Source organism: Stylophora pistillata, chromosome 2 (assembly GCF_964205215.1).
Source record: "Stylophora pistillata chromosome 2, jaStyPist1.2, whole genome shotgun sequence".
In the NCBI taxonomy this organism is placed as follows: domain Eukaryota; kingdom Metazoa; phylum Cnidaria; class Anthozoa; order Scleractinia; family Pocilloporidae; genus Stylophora; species Stylophora pistillata.
In genome coordinates this window covers 40479878-40502102 of record NC_142520.1, presented here as the reverse complement: position 1 = coordinate 40502102, position 22225 = coordinate 40479878, and the positions used below count along the sequence as shown (strand labels likewise).

General features: G+C 39.4%; 4 protein-coding genes and 1 long non-coding RNA gene across 5 annotated transcripts in view; 3 read left to right on the top strand and 2 right to left on the bottom strand.

The window, feature by feature from the left end:
- Positions 1-1148: 1148 nt before the first annotated feature.
- LOC111333891 (kelch-like protein 12) lies at positions 1149-12380 on the top strand. The gene is made up of 4 exons (XM_088748334.1): positions 1149-1695; positions 6008-6568; positions 9938-10374; positions 11318-12380. The coding sequence occupies exons 1-4, from the start codon at positions 1301-1303 to the stop codon at positions 11716-11718; spliced, it is 1794 nt and encodes a 597-aa protein (XP_088604460.1). The 5' UTR covers positions 1149-1300; the 3' UTR covers positions 11719-12380.
- On the bottom strand, positions 3220-6031 carry LOC148739492 (histone-lysine N-methyltransferase SUV39H1-A-like). The gene is made up of 3 exons (XM_088748333.1): positions 5762-6031; positions 5604-5692; positions 3220-5380 (listed from the first exon to the last, which is right to left on the bottom strand). Exons 1-3 carry the CDS (start codon positions 5933-5935, stop codon positions 4963-4965), a joined length of 681 nt encoding a protein of 226 aa, XP_088604459.1. The 5' UTR covers positions 5936-6031; the 3' UTR covers positions 3220-4962.
- A 1107-nt stretch (positions 12381-13487) lies between the features above and the next one.
- Positions 13488-18173, top strand: LOC111333892 (uncharacterized). Its single transcript, XM_022939529.2, has 5 exons — positions 13488-13790; positions 15085-15228; positions 15469-16233; positions 16779-17177; positions 17515-18173. The coding sequence occupies exons 1-5, from the start codon at positions 13625-13627 to the stop codon at positions 17889-17891; spliced, it is 1851 nt and encodes a 616-aa protein (XP_022795264.2). The 5' UTR covers positions 13488-13624; the 3' UTR covers positions 17892-18173.
- Positions 18174-19204: 1031 nt separating this feature from the next.
- On the bottom strand, positions 19205-20374 carry LOC148739491 (uncharacterized). The gene is made up of 2 exons (XR_015996485.1): positions 20205-20374; positions 19205-19726 (listed from the first exon to the last, which is right to left on the bottom strand). It is a non-coding gene; the product is annotated as an uncharacterized LOC148739491 (long non-coding RNA).
- The window catches only part of LOC111333893 (uncharacterized), a 12098-nt gene continuing 9459 nt past the window's right edge, over positions 19587-22225 (top strand). Inside the window, exon 1 of the mRNA XM_088748332.1 lies at positions 19587-19764. Within this exon, the coding sequence (XP_088604458.1) occupies positions 19587-19764 (178 nt within the window). The remainder of the gene's footprint in view (positions 19765-22225) is intronic.

The following is a 22225-nucleotide window of genomic DNA, read 5'->3' as shown; positions in this document are numbered from 1 at the left end:
CAAGGAGGGTGGGGAAGCTTGTGGGCGAGAATTTCGCTTCGTACTCGTGAGGATGTGGAAGGAGCCATATTCCTTTCCCGTCATGTGATCCACTGCTTACCGTTTGCATTACCTTTCGCGTCTGGAACGTGAAAGAAAGAAGAATTGAATGCCAAGCGTCAATATCAAATGATTCTTAGGCACTTAACTAAACTATTGATTTCACAATAATGAAAATAGTCTTCCGCAATATAATGCTCCTGTAAATACAGATTTGCACACATCAGTTAGCAGGGTTACAGTTCAAAAGGGATTTTCGTTACCTTTTCTATATCTGCTTTTATTTGTGTCACTAAGTCTGTCGAGTTTATAATTCAATAGCCACCAGTTGTCCAGAATCACTGCAAATCACACTTGTGACCTTCAAGAGTCACAGAGGAAGCCAAAAGCTCTAGGAGCCAACTCGAACGCACCAGCCAAGCGCACAAAGTCGAGACAAAAACAACGTGTTCATGCACAGACAATGTTTGTGAGAGTATAGAAGTTGTGATAATAACGTGTGGTTCGAACTAACAGGCAATAACAAAGAAAACCTCAGTTATACAATCTTACAACAAACTTAGCGAAATCACTTAATAACTTAAACCGATAAAACAATAAAGCAAAGTAACGATTAAATCATGTGAAACATAAACAGAAAACGACATGACTTATTTTGGTGAAGCTCCTGAATGGTAGGTTGGATAACAGAAAATATCTTGTAGCTTAGACGATAGCACGATAGCACGATAGCACGATAGCACGATAGCACGATAGCACTCTCTCGACAGCAAATAGCTACTAACTTGACATGATCACGACACTCATTTATCAAACGTGAAACACGATCTAACTTATATAACATCGATTATTATTTAATTATTACGGATATCAAAAAACGTGATTCAAATAATCGTTAAGCAAAGTGTAAACAATCAAACGAAAGAAAAGAGTAAAAAAAAAAAAGGCGTTTCAAACCGAACAATACTTTCAAGAAAGACCATTTCCATCTCAGATATGTCGCCAGTTTGTTCTCTACGTGGCTGTCGGCAGAACAAACACTTTTAGAAAACTTGTTATTGTAACTAGTTTTCATCTATGAACGAAAGATCGTTCATTGGAGCGGAGCCCGAGCGTGAGTGATTTAAACTGGACTTTGGGCGGAGCGTGCGTGATTTAAGCCGGACTCCGAGTGGAGCGTGCGTGATTTAAACTGGACTTCGAGTATATCCATGTCATTTCACAGTGTTCATGCATCTAGGCAGCTCTGTCTAGGTCGGTAATGAATATGGATCTCGTAACAAACGATGAAGCTCCCTCTTTTCTTCAGATAAAAGGCGATGACAATAGTATTTTAAATGAACTGAACACATACCGACAATCAGGAATATTATGCGACGTTAAATTGAAAGTGGATGGCCAAAGTTTTCCAGCGCATAAAGCAGTTCTGGCGGCTAATAGCCGGTTCTTTTTTGCCATGTTCACAACGGAAATGCTGGAAAAGGATAAAACTAGTGCAAGTGTAAGCACTATTACCGCTACTGCGATGGAAAGCTTCTTAGATTTCATGTACACGGGACAGATTCAAATCCACGTCCAAAATGTGTTCGAATTGCTAGAAGCATCAAGTTATCTATTGGTGGAAAAGGTAAAAGAAGCGTGTTGTCGATTCCTACAGCGTCATTGCCAGAAATTTGGGACACGATGGCGGCCGCGCGTGCGCATCATATACAGTAATGGCACTGAAAGTACTTAAGAACATGTATGGGGAAAAAGACCTTTTTGAAAAAATATTACTTACTATGCGGTAGATCCCTTGTGCACAGTTCGAAACATATTTAAAATGGACTAGCCGAGTTATTGACAAAGAAAAGAAGTACCAAATTCAACTCTAAGCTTCTTCCTAAGGCATGTAATCCTGTGGTCAATTTCTACTCCTTTTCCCCATACATCTTCTTAAAATTCCCTCGGAGGTCATCTTGATATTCCACAAATACAGGGAGATCCCGGAGGAGAATGCATGGTGCACAGTTCGAAATGAGTTGTACGAAGCTTCCTTTCGCCCTATCTTTCGTAGTAGATTGATTCATCTACGCCAAAGTTCTTCCAAGAGCAATTGAATTTTATGAATTTTAGAAGCATCGAAGGAGCCGTGCCACCATTTTTAAAGTCCCCTTTGTTTACATGTTCATCGAAAAACGCTGCAAAAGTTGAGAGGAAAGTGATTTTCGTCGCCATGTTTTTTGTTTTCAAAATCCCCTAGTGTTTCTTGGGATAGCTAAGTCTCAGGCTACTCTCGTACAGATGCTTTATTCCCGAATTCATTCGGCAAAAGTTTCTTCACAACTTCCGGTTAAAAGTAGGGTTTAAAATGGCTGATTTGCTCAGCGAATACAAAAGGAAAGACATTGAATGGCAGTTAAAGCTAAGTTCTGAGTTTCCTTTAGAGTATGTGCGACGAGAAGCAGCCTCACAGTACGATTTTTTGTGCTGTGTGGAGATTCCTTTGCCCCTCTTACGAAAGTGGAGCGAGCTTCTTGAAATCACTTCCGGTACAGAAATCAATTACATAGACCTACTTAATGCGACCGTCGTGGATGGATGGTTTGCTTTGAAGCGTGAAAATGAACGAATGAACGAGCTGCTTCGAAAAAAATCAAGCTCAGCGAAGATTTCTTACAAGAAAACCTCGGGAAGAAAGAGAAAGGAATTGGACAGCAAAGCATATAGCCTCTGTGTTAGAAGGGGAGAGCTTGAGTCAATTGAATCATTGAAGTCTGAAGTTTTGCACAGCTACAAAGAGATCGAAGAATGGCGAGAAGCATACAGTGACTTAGAAAATGAGAAAAGGAAATTGTATGAAGAAATGAAGAAAGAAATTAACAAACTAGAAGAAGAGATAACAAACCTTACAGATGTCAACAAAGAGTTAGTTGATTACATTGGGGCCTTAGAACAAGAAGAATCCTTAAAATGCCAAGGAAAGAAGGTCACTGAAGTGGGCACAAAACAAAGAGGGAGAAAGCTTCGCCATTTAAAGAATAAAGTTCAGTGTGCTTTGTGGTTTTGTAAAAGCTTTGGGCTTGAATTAACTCAAGTATAAATTGCAAGATGAAAAAGGAGGAGCACACAGTTTGGACTGGGAACCCACCCCTTCACATGGAGCTTATGAAAATCTTCAGAAAGAGGAAAAGAAAAAAATTGAACAAGTCTTGTTTTTATTGGACAAATTCTGTGTGGGTGATGAAGTGTATCATGAGTTCACAATGATTACAGAAGACCTACCCAAATCCTATTTAGTAAAACAGTTGCGAGGTAACCTAAACAAAACATACCATATAGAACAAACACAGGGGAAGTATCCCGGAGCAAAAATAAATTTCACTGCTACACTTGAGGAACACATCAGAGAACTTCTTAACAACAAACCAGAGCTAAAAGATGATTGTATTCAAATCAAACTCAGTGGCGATGGTGCAAGAATGTCACGAACAACAAATTTTATGATGTTCTCATTTGCTCTTCTTCAAGGTAAAGACAGCGTCATGTCTTCAAAAAGCAACAGAACAGTTGCGATAATCAATGGTCCAGAAAAGTATGAAACAATGAAGACCTCACTCAAACACTTTTTCAAAGAAGTCAATGATCTTATAGAGAAAGGTCAAATAACAGTTGATGGCAAGGATATCAGTATAAAATTTTTCTTGGGTGGAGATATGAAATTTTTACTGATGGCAATGGGTATGAACTCAGCAACTGCTGACTATGCTTGTCTTTGGTGCAAAATACATAAAGATAATAGATGGGATACAACTAAACTTTCAAACTATTACAACCAAGAACCCCTACAGCGAACACTAGAGGAAATTAAGGCCCTCTGTAAATGCAAGGAGAACAATTATGGGTGCATTAACGAGCCTCTCCTGAACATTTCTCTGACGAATGTAATTGCAGATGAGCTCCATTTGCTATTACGAATTACTGACAAACTTTTACAAAATGTAATTGATGAAGTTCTTCAAAGGGATGCAGTTGAGGATTTTAACAAAAAAAGGGGAACACCCAAAGGAGTACATCTCACAAAGCTGGTCAACTGTATCAATACTCTTGGGATTTCCTTTTCTGTTTGGAATAAAAAAAATGCAAATGGCTCAGAGAGTCAAGTAAAAGAATTTACAAGTTTGCTTGGCTCTCAGAAAAAGAAATTGCTTAATGTACTGCCTTCTGAAATGAATCAATTCCTCTATCCAGAAACATGTGAAACAGTTCAACAAATATGGAAAGACTTTGAAGAATTATATAACATTATTACCGATTTAAACATAAGCAGTAATGACTCATTAGCAATTTTCACTAAAGCAAAGTCATGGATAAACCTTTTTTGTTCACTTCGAGGAAAGAGATCAGGGTATGAGAGACCCCGAGTGACACCATACATGCACATCATACCCTATCATATTCCATTTTTTATTGAAAAGCATGGAGGCTTCAAGAAATTTTCCGGGCAAGGTGTCGAGAAGACTAATGACGATGCCAAAAGGATACTATTTCAAAAGTCAAACAAATGGGAAGCTGCAAAGGACATTTTAAATACTGAGAGCAGACAATGGGAGCTACGACATCATGAAAGGGAGAAGGCAACTTACAAAAAACGAAATGTTGAATACTGGGAAGCTGGCATCAGCCAAAAGAGGAAAGAACAGCGGCTAATGTCAGCTCCCAGTAGCAGCCTGGATGAGGAAATGTGTGAAGAAAGCCCTACTGAAGACTACAACAAAATGACCCTTCCGCAGCTAAGGAAACTCATCAAAGAAAGAGGCTTGAAAGTGAAAAACCTTAGTAAATTAAAAAAGAAAGAACTTCTTACAATTATTGAAAAATCCTAACTTAACTTTAGAGAAAGGTTTAATCGTATAAAAGGCCCACAACTGAAACAGCTACTAATTAATTACATGATGAAGGGACCTTAACAAATTTGATTGATAGTTTCTCTATATATGCTCTTGGCATCTCCACAATTTTGTCACCAACTTTTTCATAAGATTTGGGTGACAATGTCAGGTATTTCCGTACTTTAACAGGAAATCTAACCATAATGCCATCTCCGTGACTATCAAAAATGCAACTCCAGTTAATTGGGAGTTTACATTTGTTAAAGTCAGTCTCTTCTAAGAGAGTCCAGTTTTTCTCTGCTGCTGTTCTTCCTTTTCCACAAAACAAATACTTGAAAACATCATGTCGAAACTCTAAAGAGACTTTCTGCTCAGGACCCTTGTGTTTAAGTGCTTCCAGTAGAGCAAATCTCATTCTGTCGATGCAGCTCTGTACAATGTCTCCTTCAGGTCTTGGAGAATCAAAGTTCCTGGAAAAAGAAATAAGCATTAATAGATTTAAACCAAACATTTGGAGCATGCAAGCGTAAATTACAGACTTACATTAACATGCATGAATCCAGTATTATATGAAAGCAAATGACAGAAGGTTCAAGAATGTTTGATAATGCAATATGTACTACATGTACTTCTTAGGTACAGTTATGTAACAAAGTTCATTAATAAAATCCATATTAAATTTTCATGAATTACCTCAACAGAAGGGGGGAAAGGTTTTCTTCTGGTTCCCAAGTATTTTCAAAGGTACTGTAGCCTTTCCATTTTACGAGGAATTTTTTTCCCTGACAAAAAGATATCTAATTAGTTTTATGAACTTAAACTTATTTCAATTGATAAGCAGAATGCCTTACCTCCGAGTCTTCCCGATTTGCTATCAAGCGCTCAGCTTCATATGTCCCGAGATTTTTTCCACGGCACCTCTTTTTCCTTTTTCTCTCAGGAAATAATATATCGGTGGAACTTAAATTATGGAGGATATAGTAGGAAACACGTTCTCGCTCAGATCGGGTAGCAATGGCCGCCATCTTGTTTTTCAGTGAAATGCGATACACCGCTGACTCAAACCCAGGGGCTCAAAATGTCCCCGATTTCTGGTGATGTATACTGGACATGGAAAACTGTCTTATGGTTCTTTCTATGGCCGACACTTTCTCGTGCAGTGGTCTAATTCAAACAGTCACTCAATACGTGAATCGAGAGTTTAGTGAAGTTGCCAAGACGGAATCATTTCTGAAGCTATCTAAAGAAGAGATTATAAAGTTCCTATCCAGCGATGATATATCGATTGAAAATGAAGACCAACTTCTTGAAATCGTCATCCATTGGATAAGCTACGATCCGGAAGTGAGGAAAGACTTTTGTGGTGAGTTATTGAAGTTAGTTCGACTACCTTTCGTTTCTTTGTCACAACTGCATGACTTACGACATGAAAAAGAATTGAATGATTTGATTATCCCAAGACTCGTGCCAACGTCCAAAGGAGCCACATATGCGAACGTAGCTGGCGAAATTACTGCGAGAAAGTCATGCCGAAGCATGGAAGTGATTGTGGTTGCTGGTGGATGCGATAATTCAGCAATCTTGAACAGTGTCTGTTGCTTTGTTCCAGTTGTTGGCAAGTGGGTGAAATTGTCGGCCATGAAACTGCCACGATGGAGGTAACATAAGACTTTTGTTTTGACGGTTACGACTGAACTTACTAAAAAACATTTAGCGGGCTCTGTGTATCATGAACAGTTAGATGCTTATTACGCAAGGCCTACTCTGGGGCCTTAAGTCGCCGTAACTTTGGGCGACTTTGGGTGATTTAAGGCGACTGAAGGCGACTTGACCAAAATTGGCAGAAATTAAAAACATTGCGACTTTAAGGGATTTAAAGGCAATTTAAAGCGACTTAAGGCGACTTAAGGCGACTTAAAGCGACTTTATTTGACTGAAGTGATAAAATAAAAGTTAGCAACAGTCTCTCCATAAATCTCAAAAATATTTACAGAATCCCTTGCAATATACACAATATGATTAGAGTGGGGTAAATGGGGTCAATGAATGAATTGCCAGTAACAAGATCCCTGCGTTTGGGCAAAGATTTCTGGGATCGCCACGAGGCAAACGTTGCAGCCGGCTAGAAAGAAATGTATGGCGAAAGGTAGTTACGATGTTCAAAAGAACGATTTTTGAGAGAGATCAACGCTTTTTCCACGCAGTTTTATCATAGATGGATTAAGATAATTTTAATACAAGGTAGATATAAGTTTTGGTGGGAATTACCTCGAAATATGTTGTAAGATATACCGATAAACTTCTCTCCTTGCGTAAGGTCTATTATGAAATCCTCATCGAGTAATGGTCTCCACGTATTAGAAAATTAGCCATAAATCGCTAGGAAACAACTCATTTACGTCTCATGAGCTATATCTATGTGTGTAGAGCCTGTCTTGATACTTGTCGACGTATTAAATAAACAACTTACGACGTCTGAAAATATATCTCCTCAAGGGAGAGAGAGAAGTCGTTGTCGGCGTGATGAAAGTGTTTTTTTTTTTTTTTAACCGAGCTGTTGCTGTCTGAAACGATGGAATAAGCGATGTAAACATGAGGAAACCCCTGGGTAAAGCGATAGTTTGTTTGAGAAAAATCCAAACGTTTTTGAGCTGCCACTTTTCTCCTCGAGCTCTGGGAAGATCTGTCGATACTACTAACTCTGGTCGATAAAAGCTTGATCACGGAAACTCTGACAGAAACTGTAGACATACAATATATTCATCGTTTTAGAGAGCAACAGTTTAGTTTAAAAAAAAAAAAACACCTTCCTCACGCCGACAATGACTTCTCCCCCTTGAGGAGATATATTTTCAGAAGTCGTAAGTTGTTTATTTAATATGTCGACGAGTATCAAGACAGGCTCTACATACATAAATATAGCTTATAAGCCGTAAATGAGTTGTTTCTTAGCGATTTATGACTAATTTTCTAATACGTCGACACCAGTACGAGATGACGATTTCACAATAGACTTTACTCAAGGAAAGAAGTTTATCGGTATATCTTACAACATATTTTGGGGTAATTCCTACTAAAATTATTTTAATCCATCTATGATAAAACTGTGGGGAAAAAACGTTGATCTCTCTCAAAAATCGTTTTTATTTTTACATCGTAACTGCCTTTCGCCATACATTTCTTTCTAGCCGGCTGCAACGTCTGCCCCGTGGCGATCCCAGAAATCTTTGTGCAAACGCAGGGATCCGGTTACTTGCAGCTTATTCATTGGGAAGGGTGGAACCCTTATAACATTGGGTGACCAATAGCGACTTAAGGCAACTTAGGGTGACTTAAGGCGACTTAAGGCAACTTAGGGTGACTTAAGGCGACTTAAGGCAACTTACTGAAGAGCGAATGTTCATGGTCAAACATTTGGTGGCAACAGATGAAAAATCAATTTCGCCCATATTTCAAAGTGAAGTAGGTCTCAAAGGGAAATAAACCACTGCATACTTCGTTTGCTGAATATCGATTTATGTGCGAGAAAATCGATAACAACTGAATTCCGCCAAAATGTGACTTTTGAGGCTCAAAATTTCAGACGCATCTCGGAGCGCCGCGTCACAAAATGAAAAAACCTGGATTGATGAAAAGTACCAAATCTTGAAATACAACATCAAAACATATGTTGATTGCAATTTGAGCAATTCTTGACCATTTCTTTACACAATTTAATTGAATTTATCCGACCTAATTCCAACTAGATTAAAAATAAGTCAAAAGTAGCCCGTGATTTAACTATGTGCAATACAAAATAATTAACCGGAAATCTGGTTTTCGGAAGGCGGAAGGTAGTTCCTTTGGATCTCAAAAGGATTTTTTAGGGAAATCATTCGGGGCGATTTAATCAAATTTTAAAGTTCGGTGTCGTCAATTAGTCGAAAATGTAGACAATGTTTTCGCATTTTACGTTCAATCTACTACTTATTTAACATAACTGATGCTCTTACCTTCCATGTTTCTGAGGATTTCAGTCCTGAAATTGTTGCATCTCTCTCACAATAGCAATATTACTTGGAAGGATAGTCAACGCCTCCTAATAATGATTGTTCACAAAGCGTACCTCGGAGTCTTTTGATTTGAGGTTTCTCTATTCCCATTTCGTTGAAAAAGAGGCTCTAATTACTTGACGTAAGAGACCTTTGCTTGAATGTTAGTCTTTAGCCGAACCGCGAAGCATATGTAAGCGGAATTTTGCTGGGTCAGAAACGTGTTTCTCCTGGGCGGAACAACGCTAATTAATTCAAACTGTGATCTACTGAAATCGACAACTTCGTAAAAACATAACATTGTACTGTGCGCTTGAACTAGATGTTTCTTCAGTAACCAGCAAGCGGAAGCAGCCCTATATAGATATTTTACAAGAATTGGTTGAAAATTGTAGTTGTAAAAGTATGGACCAAATATCTAATGCAAACCTTGAACTCCCTGCCTGCGGAAAGACCCGCGCCTTGTCGGCAAATCCAACGGATTAGTAAAGTACCTTGCTGATCCTCTATAGATGGGTCTGAAATTTTTAGCTCAAATTAAAAGCCACATTTTGGCTGAATTCAGTTGTTATCGATTTCTCTAAAATAAATCGATAATCAGCCAAACGAAGTATGCAGTGCTTTGTTTCACTCTTAGGCCAACCTAACTTGAGAATATGAGCCGAATCGATATTTTGGCTGTTGCCACGTGCACCATACTTTGAAAATATTCGATTTTGGGGCACATTTGCTCTTAAGATCCCAGAGTAGGCCTTACATGTACAGAATTTAAACTTGGACTACGTCGACCGGGTAGAAAAGTTCTATATGTTACGTTTCTGAATAAAGCATACAAATTTTGTTGAAATGATGAATTATCACGAATCGTAAATCCTGACTCTACGGCAATTGAGTTTACATTGAAAAAATACGCAAATAGTGACTTTTTTCAATTGCATGTCCTGCCGTTGTCTTTTTTGTGTTTTTGATGTCACGTTATTCACTGATTTCTTTCAGGCTTCAGCTGGTAACTTTACAGGACAATATTTTTGCCATTGGGGGGCTTAGAGATGTTTGCGTCAAAGAAACAGCGATTCCATTCATAGAACGCTTCAGCGGTCAAAGCAACTCTTGGGATGCAACCGAACATCAACCTGCGGTGTGCGATGTCGAGCTGGACTCTTTCTGTGCTGTGTCTACAAGTTCCAGTACTGTTCTACTTGTTGGAGGCCTGGATCCCAAAACTAGTAGATGCACGTCTCAAGTCAGTTCTTTTGAGCTTAAAGATAAAATCTGGCTCATCGAGCAACGAGAACCTTTGCTCTTTGCCAGGGCAGGTCACTGTTTAGTGTCTTCTGGAGACCGTGTGTATGCTCTTGGTGGATTTCAAGAACCAAACACTCTTGCTATTCGTGAAGGAATGCGAACTGTAGAATGCTATGATCCAGCTAAAGGTAAATATACAGCTACGCTTAGAGGTCATTTGAGGAATGAGTTAGTTTGGATACACAGTTAAAACTCTGAATTCACCTTCAGAAAATGGATAGTAAAAAGGAAAGGAAAGGATTTCCTGATGAAAATAATTGTTAACTCTTAAGCTAAATGAACAAACCTTACTGTGGAATAATTGCCGGTACGAAACCTGGTTTAATGCAAAGGCATCCCTTTGAAGAAAAATTGTATTTAAGAAACTGTTTTACCAAGCGCATCTCAACAATCAGTGGGCATTCTTAGAGACCTCATAGTTCTTCTTAATTTTCTTGCCTTTTAAATTGCATTTAGCACTGAAAATCATAATATGGATATTGATCAAGTATAACTTGCACTTATCAAAGATTGCCATGATGCTATTGAATCCATACAAAAAAGGAGCCTTAAAAATTATATTCCCAAACTTTAGTTATCAACAAGCCCTAGACCAGACAAAATTGTCATTGTTGGTAGATCGTAGGATATTCGTTTGTAAAAATTTGATGGCGGAAATGAGGAATGAAGACCACCCCATATCTTTCTTAGCTCCACAAGCCATGACAAGTTCTATACCTTATCAGTTAAGATCAGGAAATACCAAAGGCACAACAACAATGAAAAGAACAAAAAGAGCAAATGACTATTTTACTTTTAGGTGTTCGTAGACTTAACTATTATTGTAATACTTTCTATAATTATTCTAATTCTTAAGACTTACTATTGTAAATAGACTTTATTATTGGCATCTAGTAAGATTCTTTTTAATATTCTTGTAAAATTACCCTGTTTATTCAGTTTTTTAACTGCCAGAAGTGTTAATAAACTATCATCATCATCATCATCTCTTTCCTTAATCACAAAACGAATCTTTTTCTTTTTCAAACAAAAAATTTATTCATCAAACTAAATGTCTTCACTTTTATCTAGATGCTTGGACGTGCGTTCAACCCATGACTGCAGGAAGACAGTTTTCTGCTGCGGTGACATTGAATGACGACATCTTCATCTTTGGCGGCTATGACGGACAAAAAGTCCTTCGTTCTTGTGAGGTATACAACGCAAAGCTTAACAGATGGCAGCACATTGCTCCGATGCGTTATTCTCGAATGAAGCATTCTGCTGTGGCACACGATGGTAAGATCTATGTCATTGGAGGTGTGAGTAACATCAGAAAAGGTTCTGAGATCAGTTCGGTGGAATGCTACATTCCAGAGGAGAACCTTTGGATAAGTGCGCCTGACATGCCCGTTGGAAGATTTGATCATCAATGCTACGTTACTAACGTTGGTTATAAGTTCCTCGCTTCCGTCCTGGAAGAATCTCAGTAAGGTCCAAAACCTCAGAAACTAACGCAAGGATGATGAAGTAACACTCGTATTTTTTAATTCTCGTGGAATGCGATGAAATCAAAGAGGGCTTCTCAATTCAACATGCAAAAAACTTATTTGTACGATCAAGAAGTAAACAATTGTATTTTTTTTATTCTCGTGGAATCGATAGAATCAAAGAGGGCTTCTCAATTAAAAATTTAAAAAAAAAGCTAATCGCAAATGCCTTACGGGTTTTAAGGCAACCCCCTGCAATATTCTTAACGCTGGAATGGGTGTTTGTTGTCACTGCTCTTTTATAAAAAGGCTTTCTTGTTCCTTCCAATTAGAACACTGATGGAGACTTGATTTGATGATAAATCTTTGACGTAATTCGAAAACGAAAAAGCAGGGATCGATTGATGTTATATCCAGATGATAAGAGATAAATTATGAGTATGATGTAGCGAAAATAGGAACACTAGTATTAAACTTTTTTTTCTTACCAACAACAAGGAACTTTATTAATGTTTTTACAATTAAGAGAAGAACATGTACAACTCGCATATAGCGTACACTAGTCGAGGCGACTTGTACAGGGAGAAAAAAGAAAAAGAATAGAATAAGTCAATTTGTAAACTTCAAATATCAGACTATGAACTAAACGACATACAATAATATTTGTAAGTGGTAGGTCATATCTCACTTTATCCGGCATAGAAGCGGTAATTTCAATGAAAAGCGATATTTCTCAAATGTGAAAATGATGGAAAGTTGTCCAATAGGTCGCTTCAAGAGAATATAAACTATTTATATTCTCTTGGTCACTATCAACATCAATCAGTAACAATGCTGCGCGAACAAGCCTGAAATGAACTGAAAATGTATTTTTGGTAGAACAGTAGCCTACTTGTAGGCGGAGTTGGTACGCGCAAGATTCAGCGCGACGAATATATTCGGTCGCCATATTGGACGGGAGGAAGATCTGGGACGAGTGACAAAGCGAGGGGGAGAGGGGAGGAAGAGGGGCAGAAAAAAAATGGTTTTCTTCCCCTTCCCCCTTCCCCTCGCTTTGTCACTCGTCCCAGATCTTCCTCCCGTCCAATATGGCGACCGAATATATTCGTCGCGCTGAATCTTGCGCATACCAACTACCGCTTGCAAGCAGGCTAATAGAACAACTCTTTGATTTGTTCATCTAATGTAAATTGCTTTGTGCATAGATGTACATAAATCGCTCTTACTGATCAAAATGGCTTGTATTATCACTGATATAACCAAAAGCGAAAATCCCGAGAGTACACTGCTCAGGTCAACTAACCTTAGCTATAACTTCCACAACCTTCCCTTGCCTCACGGTCGTCTTACATCTTTACATGTACTTGGCAATCCAAGCTGCGCGAAGTTACCCTTGCATGTCCGTCCCGGCTTTTTTCCTTTCATCACCCTATAGGCTGTCGTGCAAGTTATGCATTTTCCCGAGGGAGGGGTGGTAGCATTTCATAGAGGTTTGAGCAAGCCAAAATCTCTTGATTTGTTGGTGAACCTTCAAAGACATCATATTGTATTTAATAGGATTTTCACTGCGGTTATGCGAACTTGCTTCATTTACGACAAAATTCCACATTTTTGTTTTGATAAACTCTGGGACCGAGGCTCCTATTCTGTTAAGACGAACATACGAGCCCTGCAGCTGTATCTCATTCGTCTAGGACGTACACAGTTTCTTGAACAAAGCGATCAATCTTTAATCTTTCTTTACAAAGTAACTCGATATTCCCTTCCGGACAACTGATAATGCCCATAGCTAAAACAATGTCTATAAACGTTTTTGGACGCCGGCCCTCTGCCTTGAGCAATCAGTGTCATTGTTACAGTGAGACTGGCGTTGCTTTGCTTCGGGAATCAACGAGTAGGAGGGTCTTAGATGTCTTCAAGCACGAAGGAGGACAAGAGTATGAAGACACACGCAAAGAGCGGGTTGCGACTACCTTTCGCTGCGATTGTCGCTTTGGCTGGGGTCGTAATAATATTGATAGCAGGGATGATCTTGGTGCCGGAAGAAATCACGAACTTGACAGGCACTGTTTCAGGTATTCAAGTTCTTCTTTTTTTCTCACAGCCTTTACTGGTCTTTGCTAACTGAAGGTATCTATTAGAGGCAAGGCTGCAAACCGTTAGAAAGACGCAATAATCAGAAGGAGCGAAGCACAAAAGTACTTGAAGAATTTTGTGTTTAGTAGCCGCTCTGTAGACAACGGCAACTGAGTGGGTTTGACCTGCTTGTTCCTAATGGAGCTTACTCCTTGACGGGAAAACTAGATCAGCCTCAACCGCTTTAAATTAAGTTTGAACAGATGTTCGATGATAGAAATTCATTTAAACTTAAATTATCTGAAATCATAAAAATTCTCTCTTAAGAAATGAAAAAACTCTGAAACACATGACAAAAGAGATCAGCCCAATAAAACTTCCACCAAGTGATGGGCAACTTCTTATCTTTCTTTCTTTCTTTCTTTCAATTTTTTTAAAGCCTCGCGTTCAAAACGATGGCATTTACAAACAAGCTGATAAGAACACAATGTTAGACAAATTCCACACAACTCAATCAAATTGCTAGTTCGCTAAAACCAATAACTTTCTGCCGTGAAGATCTTTGTCCGCTCGCCAAATTGGCTTTAACGGCTGCTAAACTCGTCATGTTTGGGTCTAACGAAAATATTTCCCCTCGTCCTCTCCTTGGGTATCGTTTAGAGACCTGAAACAACAGCGAGCTTTTTTTTTGTTTAAAAACAAGACGCTTATAGCAGGCTTACAGAAGGAGTTTTAATTCATCTGACCTTTCGTTGGTACAAAGCCAAACTTAGGTGAGATCAAAAACATCGATCTCAGGTGTTGACACCTTTCCGCTCTCAAGCGCGCCAGAAAGCATATTTTTTGACAAAAGTGATTGCTGAGACCGTGAATCATCTAATTAGCACCTGGGGCGCTGATGGAAAGTTGAAGATAATAAGAGGAACGGGGTGGGAGGGGTGGGAGGGGGGGCTTTATTTGTTTATGGGAGTACAAAGCTGGTCCAAACGCGTAATAGCGTCACAGTCTGTGGGCGTTTCTTATCTTAATACAAACTGAGACAAGTGCAGCTGATAGAAATGTGCAAGGCCGCACAACAGTTATTGAACATGACCAATATTTTTTACTTTCTTGAGGGTATCTTAATACTCGTTCAATGTGATAGCAAGGAAAAGAGGAAAGTGCAAATTTGATGGGTGCTAATTTTGAATTTGGCTTATTAGCGAGGGGAGTAGGGGGGGGGGGGGGAAGAGGATGAGCCCTTTACCGCGGGTAGGCGTTACTTTAAGGTTGTACTACTTGATTTTGATTTAGGTGACGTCAATAGCGATGATAACAAAGTATGGGATTCCAACCCCCTGATTGAGCACGCATCCACGCATGTAGAAGTGGCTAAAGGAAGGCACAAGCGTTCGTCCACAGCTTTGAAAAAAAAAGTACAGCAATGTAAGCCTGGCGGTAAGTACAACTTCTTAATGAGGATAGCATCCACTTTTTAATCGTTAAAATAACTCTTCCGCTTTGTTTCTTCTTGTTCACTTTCCATCTCGCTAATTGGAGATTTTTATTTGATTAAGTCATCTAATCGGTTGTTAAGGTTCAATTTGGCAAGTTCTGTTGGCATGTCTCATGGTTGAATTCTTCAGCTAATATCTTTTAACCATTTGTCTTAGTATTATTTCATTTATCCTTCTGCAGGTCGATGCGAGGAAAATAGAATTTCTCTCTGCAAGAGATCAGCGAATGACTTGGTGATGTTCCCAAACCGTCTAAAGCACCGAACACAAGAGGAGGCCATGGAATTTCTTTCAAATTTTGAAACGCTTCTCAACAACAACTGCTCTCCCTTTCTCAGATATTTCCTGTGTTCTCTTGTGGCACCTTCCTCTAATGGGTTCGAAAGGCCTACTCCACCATGTAAAGAGCTCTGCATCAAGGCAATAAAGCCATGTAGACATCTTTTGAAGAAGTTTGGACTTAAGTTGCCACCTGCCATGCGATGCTCCCGTTTACAACGACAAGGCGCATCAAAGTGCTACAATGGACCAGAAGCTTCCAAATGCCTTCGAACGACGGTGGATCTTTACAAAAAACATCCATGTGCTGCATACGTTCCTCCTTCATCTCTTCAGTTTCCGAACTACTTTGGTCATATGGACGAAAAAACAGCTAGTGATAGCTTTAAAAAGTTTACACGAATCCTCGACATATCCCTACATGATTGCGCGATCCTCTTATCTCGATTCCTGTGCAGCCTATACGGTCCTACTTGCAGGAAAACGATTTTTCCCATTCCCCCTTGTAGAGAACTTTGCCAACAAACCCGGAGACGATGTCAACGGGTCTTTGATGACCTTCGGTTTGGATGGCCCCTAAATCTTAACTGCCAACAATTTCCAAGAAAAGGAGAAGCACCTTGCTATGACGGACCTTCAACTGGAGTGATGGCAAAGCCGCAACCAGGTATTGAATAAAACGGTTTGCCATTGCAAACCTAAAGGTCTGATTATTTAAACAAACGTTAGCCGTTGTTTAACAAAACCGCGTCCTAACAATCCTCAATTTAGCTGAACCTTTTATCTGAAAGTTTATTTTTATTAAGTGCAAAGAGGACCGAAAGCTAACAGTGCAAGGGCATTTATTTACTAAAAATCAACCCTCTTATGTAGAAAGCCTTAGGCCCACTGATTGCGTAAAACCACTGTTGTGATGATTAAAAGATGTACCCAGAAAGGGTAGCCCACAGACTTAAGTAGCTCCAAACGTCGAATCCAGAGCCCTATTGACAAATCAAGACGTTTTTGTAATCACGAATCATTCTTCCAAAGCTTACGTCCTAAATCATATGGAAAACGAATCAAAATCACAATTAATTTTATTAGTCATTGGCATTTTATAACATCTGAAAGAATCGTTAAGACCAGTACTTTCACACACTGAGAGATATTTACCAACTTTTTAAAGACTTTAGTCAATTTCTCATCTTTCTATTTGTTTTTCCACATCAGGCAAATGTCAACCTTTGTCTATTCCTTTCTGTAAGAACGTACCCTATAACATGACGACATTTCCGAACTTCCTCATGCACACAACGCAGGAAGATGCTTCTCTCGAAGTTTATCAACTTTGGCCACTTGTTGACAGGCAATGTTCACGTGATGTGGAGTTCTTCTTTTGCTCTTTGTACGCCCCGATCTGCACCATTCTAGACACACCTCCTTTACCGTGCAGGGAGCTCTGCCTTCGAGTTAAGCGTGGGTGTGCTGTGGTACTGAAGGTCTATCGAGGAGGATGGCTTTCCACGCTGGCATGCGAAAAGTTTCCGCTTGGGGATAGTGGAGAGGTGTGCGTTGACAGACCCCAGGAAACCAGCCGACTTGCAATTTCACAATCAGAGCAAAGGAAAGGTGAGATGGAACCTTATAACATTAGTAGAAAGAAAAAGGCCACCCTCGATCTCCCATTGATGAGCTGTTTTCTCGTGTGCTTAGTTCTAAATTCTGGTAAATTCGACTCAAGCGAAAGGTTTTGAACTTAATTAGCGGAGGGTTCAGAGATAGATCAAAGATGATTAATTGAGTTATGTAGTTAAATGGGAAAAGGCTAAATACCGATGACTGTAAATCCCCATCAGAGCGATTTTTTTTTTTAACTCATCAAGCACCAGGTACGAAGGGTATCACATTGCTATTGACCCTTACTGAATATTTGTCTGTGATACCATTCTTCATTATATCCTTTCAGGGAAGTGTGAGGCGTTAACTGCACCGATGTGTAAAGATCTCAACTATACCATGACAATGGTTCCTAACTTGTTCAATCATACTACCCAAGAACAGGCCACTTCTGAAATTCATCCTTCGTTTTATTTTGGTTTGCGTTGTCACGAGATGGCTCTTTTCGTATGCACTCTTTATTTTCCTCCTTGTGGAGTGCCATACCAGCCTTGCAGAGAGCTTTGTGAGCGAGTGAAACGTCGAAGTCTGACTACCTTTGAATCGTATGGCTACCCTTGGCCAGAGGATATCGATTGTGACGAACTTCCCTCGGCAAGGAATGACACCGACTGCATTGGAGCTTCAACAGCCATTCCACCAACATCTCAACGCAAATATTGTTAAAACCCAATTGTAGTCTTTTGTTTGGCTGGTTTGTCTTTGACGATCCACTTTCATCTTCTCTTTCCTTGACCAACCTATTTCTTTGTCAATTAACTGTTGCAAGCGTCGAGTTTTTTTTTTGTCGCGAAAATGATCCAATAATCCTTTATGGAGGTTCGCATTTTGACGCCTTGACGGACCATTCTTTTCACTCCTTTCGTTGCATGAACTTTTTCAACACAACTTAGAATGACATTTACACGCTTACTTTATTATTAAAGCAGCCGATGATAATTTGACAGACTTACAGAATCTCTGACTAATTGTTATTATCGCAATTTTCTATCATTCGAACATCTCTCTAACGTGCCCTTTTTTTTCTTGCACCAGGGCTACATGCATCAGAGTTGATTGTGATTTGTTGGACCAAATTACGGCGTTTTAATAAAAAATAAACTACAGAACAAAATCTAATACTTTCCCGTTGAAAAAAATCGGTAAATTCTGTCCCCTTTACCGCTGGGTAAACCGTGAAAACAAACACTAGACAAATTATCGACAAAAACGTAGCGGTAATTCAGAAAGGAGAGTAAACAAAATTTTTCAGTCTAATTTCGGCACAAAAAAAAATACATTTTCAATTTAAAAATTAGGACATACATTCTTTAATTAAAGAGAGAGGGTAGACCACCATCTATAACACAAAGGTATTGTCTTTAACCGGTGCAAATTCGTGAATCGGTCTGAAAACGCCAAAAGCACGCACAATTCCCCCATAAAAGTTCAAAGGTTACCGCCACAAGCTTTCCCTATCTCGCACAGCAAAAATAAACCCAAATTGAAGCCAAATCATAAATCACACGTGTTTACTTTTGAAATGAAAGTTGTAATTATTTCTCTCCTTATCAATTCTTGGAGTTTTTCCAGATGGCTTATAACTTAATCCCTTGTCGATTGCTTGAAAATTCTTTCTTGATGATTCAGAAAGTCATTTAAAGGATGCAATCAGCCATCTATTTTTTTAGTAACAATAAAAAGACGAACGTGTCCAAGAGGTTTCCGTTATAAAAGTACTTTTAAAAAATAACTAGAGGACGTTGAAGCCACAAAGGCATAAGTCGAAAAATACTGAGCATTCCCACCCTTGACTACCTTTGATCGAGAGTGGCTAACCAGGCCCATAATCAAATACATCAGTCGTGGTATTCATTTGCAAGTGGCATGCTGTACAAGAAAACGTACAACAAAGCAAAACAACAGAAAGATAATACCGCTGCCAATTGCTCTCTCTCAAAACAATATAGTAGATGAATCAAGATTGATAATAAACTTCACACAGCGTCATGGTATTTTAAAGTGACCGTCTACGCAACTTAATAAAACGTGACAATGCAGAAGCAAATTAACAAATCTGGAAGAAACTACAGTGTTCTTTCCTTTAGGCAATACAACAGGGCATCTCATGGCATCGGAAAATTTACCTTTATGTAAGTCGAGTGGTCTATCAAGCTAGCAGGCTATCAGCGAGGTCACATATGGAACACATCATTGGCAATAGTGACGACAAGTCTGTAACTAGATCTGTTTTTTAGCCAAATGTTTATCGGCTTATCGCGCTTATGACGCAGAAAAAGCATTTTAAGAGCGGAACAGCCCAAATCTGAGAAACGAAACGAGCACATGCTTCTTTTGACGAAGTGAGAGTCCCAAGTACTCATGATGTCTTCGGAAAAGTCCAGTAAGCCAGAGTCTAAGATCTGCACTAGGCGACTGCTGTTCGCTGTGATTGTTTTGCTAGCTGGAGTGGTAGTAATTCTCACTGCTGGTGTCATCGTGATGGAAGAAGAAATCAGAACCTTGAGGAAAAATGTTGCAGAGTATCAAACATGGAAAGGTAGAGATAGTTGTGATTTTTTTTGAGATAGTTTCTTCCTAAAAACATAGACAATCAACTTATCAAATCGCCAAGGAGTGGAGACCGGGTCATTTTTCATGTTAGGAGACTCTTCTCGATTTCTTTAGCAATTCACTGATAAAACTGGATTCTCTACAGTGTCATGTCAGGTCTTGCAAATACACGCAAAAGGTAAAGTTCAATTTACTCTATGGGAAATATATGTTCAACAGCTAAGTTTTGTTCGCAGGATGTCCCGTTCGGCGTTTCGCGGTTTCATACGTAATAGAACTGCTTTCGCCGCGAGTTGGGAAAGGAGATACTTCAGCGACAACATGACTTTCAAGAAAGCTTGTAGCCCCCCCCCCCCCCCTCCAACCCTCCAACTACCAATCGTCAATATACCAGTAGATAAACCATTAAACCAGAATGCGCCCTACCAAACAATGGGTCATCCTCGGTGTAAAAACCCAACGAGGTTTTCTTTGTTTCATGAGGTATTGTTTTGCTGTACGCTATTGTTTATAATGTTTTGTTGTCTTTCTTTTACGTCACTCTTGAGCTTCACAGGTTTTTACACCGAGGATGAGCTCAAACAATATATTCTGCCACTTTGAAAGATAAATGCTATCCGATATCTCTGGTGTCCGGCCACCACAGGTATCCCAAGCTCACGTCTCGAGCAAAAGCGAAGGATTATTTCAGGAAAGCGTCACGCGTTGTGTGACGCGGTGTTAAGTTACGCGAGCAACCGTTGAGTATTTGAATGCGTTATAAGGAAGTTGTATGGGGAACAAAATATGGTCCAATTAAAAACACTCAATATTCCGAAATGTGAACATTTTACACGTTAGATTAATCAAACTTACTCATTCCTTGCGTGTCCGTTGTGTTTTTTTGGCGATTTCTGTCGCTTTGGCTTACTTCACCATCACTGTTTTTCATATTATCAGACGAAGTCAACTTGACCATATTTTGTTCCCCATACTATTCCTTATAACGCACTCAAATTCTGAACGGTTGCTCGCGTAACTCAACACCGCGTCACAAAACGCGTGACGCTTTCATGAAATAATCCTTCGCTTTTGCTCGAGACGTGAGCTTGGGACACCTGTGCCGCCACCAACTGTCTGTGAAGGAAGGCAAGGCTCGTCTGTCTGTTCAGGATTGTAGTGTGTACAATGGCATCACTTGAATTGATCTATGCTTCAATATTGAATGGAACATCTAGGTTCAATACACGTTTTTCAGTATTTGGTTAAAATTCAGCTATTTAGTCAATAATTAAAAATGCCACAAGTGATTATTTTAGCGCATCATTAGGCATGTTTCTAGATATGCCGCTAAGATGCTTTATGGCCAAAAAATTACAAAGGCATTTTTCGCCTTCTAAGCATGTCATATGCAACCACCGATAAGGGAAACGCTGTACAAACTGTGTAGGTATTTCCGCCCTAAAGGATGTGGTTCTTGAGTCGTCTCAATCTATTAACGGTTGGAGGATGCCCATTATGGTGTTATATCCGGTATGATTTTTATTAAGGGACTACAACGGCACTTAAACGTATCCTCTTTTTGATGAATTTTTACTTATTCTTGACTCGGCACTGGTCCAAAGTCCAGCTGCATAACAAAACCATCGAATCAAAGATATTCAGTTTGTGCCTGAAACAACGTTCAGTATCGTGTATTTATTATATAGATAATGATGAAATACCAGGATTTCTCCTTTTACTAAAAAATCATATCTTCACCGCGAGCAGTAAAGATACTATTTTTATCTTTCACGTGTGAGGATATCGGTGTGGCCATGGTGACCAACATAATTACCCAATTGCTGTTTCGAAAATGAATAAAAAAAGTTGTCTTTTATGTAGAAATTTCATCAGTATCTATATAATAAACAGAACATTACATGGCCGCTTGGGGATACGAATTTTATCTTCGAGTGGTGCTGAAAGTATCTCTCACTCGTTCGCTGCGCTCACTCGTGAGAGATACTTTCAGCACCACCCGAAGATAAAATTTGTATCCCCAAGCGGCCGTGTAATATCCTCTATTTAGACTAGGAAATAAACAACGCGATCTCTCCCGCTTTGTGGGGAGAAGGGCTTTGTATTACAAGACAAAAACAGCGACTGCCAAGTCAGACTAAAAAGTCAACAAAAGAGCGACATGTTTTCTATTCATAACAATTTTAATTTTTGTCTTTTTGAATTCTTTAAGTTGTCGGTCTTTTGTACGGGTCAGTTCGAGTCAGCGCTGCTAACCTGCAATGCACGCGTCGTATCTGGTCGCATTAGCGTTACAACCTCGCGATCGTTCAGTATTCGATTTAGAGTTTAAGTGGACGGTAGGGGGAGGGGGTGGGGAAAGTCATTGCCTCGCCCCCTCCCTTTTTCTTCGTTTTGACTGTCACTCGACCTCTTACAGGAAATTCATTCCCCTTCCCAGCCTACCG